We start from the raw sequence: 2,973 nt of genomic DNA on the forward strand, positions 1-2,973 counted from the left end.
TACAACTCATATCTAGCACGAATTACGTTGCAATTTTAAAATAATTTGGAGTAGACCGGGAACTAAGAAAATCCTGAGGCGACCAAGAATTTGCAAAACCGATTGGTTCAGAACTCTGAAGCCAACATGTTTTTCGCGGGAGGAAATGAAATCGAAAAGGAGAGACACATTTTCCGTGACACGTATGTTTGAGCAAGGGCTTAACACCAAAATGTGACACCACTATAAGAACACGCCCACACTTAACCAGAGTCTGCACCTGAGCTAGTTTGCCAATTCGAGCTCCTCAGTTACAGGAGCGACACGTACGCTCGTAAGTACTGCGGCGTGCCGGCCATGGACGAGCTGCTTTCGCCGTGCTCCTCCATCTTCCCGCCGTCGCCGCCGTCCCAGTTCTTCCCCGCCGACGGTCCCCACCACCATGTCCTCGAGTTCGCCTCCTGTGAGGTCCCCGAGCAATGGCTGCTGGACGATATCGTCCTCGCGCCCAAGAGCGAGGATGGAGATTACGTGTGGCCTGCTGGGAGCTCCACGCTCTCCCCGGACTCTATCATCTCCCAGATGCCGCCGTCCAGTCTCCCGGCGTCGACGTCGAAGCGTCGTGGGCGGAAGCCCGGTCCCCGGCCCGAGGCACCCAGCGTCAGCCACGTGGAGGCCGAGCGGCACCGCCGCGACAAACTCAACCGCCGCTTCTGCGACCTCCGCGCCGCCGTGCCCACGGTGTCCCGCATGGACAAGGCCTCCCTGCTCGCGGACGCAGCCAACTACATCGCCGAGCTGCGCGCCCGCGTCGCGCGGCTTGAAGAGGAGGGCCGGGAGGCCGCCGCGACGTGGGAGGCGAGCAGCAGGTCCGCTTCGTCCCGAGGCGGCTACTCCCTGCACCGCCTGGCCGGCGACGAGGCTGTGGAGGTGCGAATGGTTGGGCGGGACGCGGCGGCCTTGCGTGTGACGACGGCGGGGGGCGCCCCGCACGCGCCGGCTCGACTGATGAGCGCGCTCCGTTCGCTGGAGCTGCAGGTGCAGCACGCGTGCGTTAGCAAGGTGCAGGGCGTGACGGTGCAAGACGTCTTCGTGGACGTGCCCGCCGCGCTGCAGGACGACGACGGCGGCGCCCTCCACTCCGCGCTGCTCAAGCTGCTACGCGACAGTGCCTAGCTAATTAACCTAGATGAAGCTAAGCTACCCTACGTTTTGGCACGCACGGACTCGCCATTCCGGGAGTTTAACATCTCAATACAAATACTAGGATACTACACTACATCGGTTAATCTGTTCTCCTAGTGTTTATCTACATGGAATAAATCAGACGATTGATGGATTTATATTCAGCTTGGTCCAAGATGGCAAGAACCGTGTAAATTGTGAGCAATGAAGGCTTGATTGGATCGATATGTAATTGTTGACAGGCCACATGGGATGTGTGTACGTATTTTTTCTACTTTCTATTTAGCTTGAGTTTATCTCTATGCGACTTAGGGAGTTAGAACATCTCTAAGAGTATGTCTAACAGAACCCCTAAAGACCCAACCCCATAAAATAATCACCAATATACGGGGTAGAGCTCTACCTGGCCGTCTAGCAGACCCCGTAAATCAGCCCCCCGTATCAAAAAATTTCAGTTTTGGCTACGGGGCGGCTCTTCGCCCCCTACAAGTACGGGGTGGGAGGCTGAATACACAATCCCCCACTCGTGGCGCGCTGAACTTTCAGGAAATCGCAACTACTTCCGCCTCGTTGACTCTCCTGCACGCACCCAATCGTGCCAGATCGATATCATGCACGCACCCAATCGCGCCATGCCCTGCGACACCGTCTGGGGCGCCCTCCGGTCCCGCATCCTAGTGTGCCATGCCGCCGTCGATCTGCAGTTGCGCGGGCGTGCTCCGCCATGGAGCCCCGCTGGTGCTCCCATATGCGCGTGTGGTGGGTCTCCCCTGCCTTCGGCGACCGCGCCTAGACGCGGCTGTCGTGCACGCGCGGCCTGGGACCAAGCAACGGCTGCTGGCGCTCGTCCGTGCCTCGCGTCGGTCGCGGCAGGGGGCCGAGGCGGCGTCGCACGATGGGGGCCGTGGCAGGCGGGGGCAGCCGGCCCACTGCCGGTGGCGGCGGGCAGGGCAGCAGCGAGGGGCGGGGGCGGGCAGGGCCTGGGGCAGGGGCAGGGGCAGTGGCTGGAGGAGGATGAAGGAGAGGAGGAAGAAGAGGAAAAAAAGAAAAAAAGAAATTGATTTGGCATATTTTAGGAATATGCCCTTTTAAAGTTTAGAGATACGGGGTCGGCTAGCTCGGACGAGTTTTCGGCCTATCGAAATCGAATACAGAACCCTCTACTCGTGTTATACGGGGCAGAAATTTAGGTAGTCTGTTAGACATCCTCTAATAGACCCCGTATCCTGCATCTCTTAAAATCACGGATATATGGATAAACACGTTTTGGGCCTGAAAATGCATTGCCTAGACCAGACCCTCACGAGACGTTAGATAGCATATGCAACATTTCAGCACATATGTACGCCCTAGTTTATAAAAATGCAAATATGACATCAATATAATCTAAAATTTGATACTGGTTTGTTCAAATTCAAATAAGTAGACCAAAAAAGAATGGTTTGGAATATAAATAAGGACGCGGTTAATTCCCGGTCGACCGGGAATTAGCTTAATTCTCGGTCAACCTGGTTTTATGTGTAATTCACGTGTAATTGGGGCAAAAGATATGCAATTGCACATGCATGTGCAATTACACATCCATGTGTAATTCTCGTATGCACGAATCACGATGCAAATCTAACGGTCGTTGAGTTGATCGGGCTCTAACTTAGTTCCCGGCTAACCGGGAGTTAGCAATCCGGTACAAATAATGGTTTAAATCACACATGATGAATGTGACATCAAATAAAAAAGAAGTGCCACACTATCGAGCGGCGTGCCTCCATCAATGGTGATGAATGAGATCAAGGTGAAGCTGCTCGTGGG

General features: G+C 55.1%; 1 protein-coding gene across 1 annotated transcript; it reads left to right on the forward strand.

The window, feature by feature from the left end:
* Positions 1-274: 274 nt before the first annotated feature.
* Positions 275-1,194, forward strand: LOC124651820 (transcription factor MYC2-like). The gene has a single exon (XM_047190851.1). It carries the CDS (start codon positions 337-339, stop codon positions 1,153-1,155), a length of 819 nt encoding a protein of 272 aa, XP_047046807.1. The 5' UTR covers positions 275-336; the 3' UTR covers positions 1,156-1,194.
* The last annotated feature ends 1,779 nt before the right edge of the window (positions 1,195-2,973 follow it).

This window comes from Lolium rigidum, chromosome 5, assembly GCF_022539505.1.
Source record: "Lolium rigidum isolate FL_2022 chromosome 5, APGP_CSIRO_Lrig_0.1, whole genome shotgun sequence".
Classification (NCBI taxonomy): domain Eukaryota; kingdom Viridiplantae; phylum Streptophyta; class Magnoliopsida; order Poales; family Poaceae; genus Lolium; species Lolium rigidum.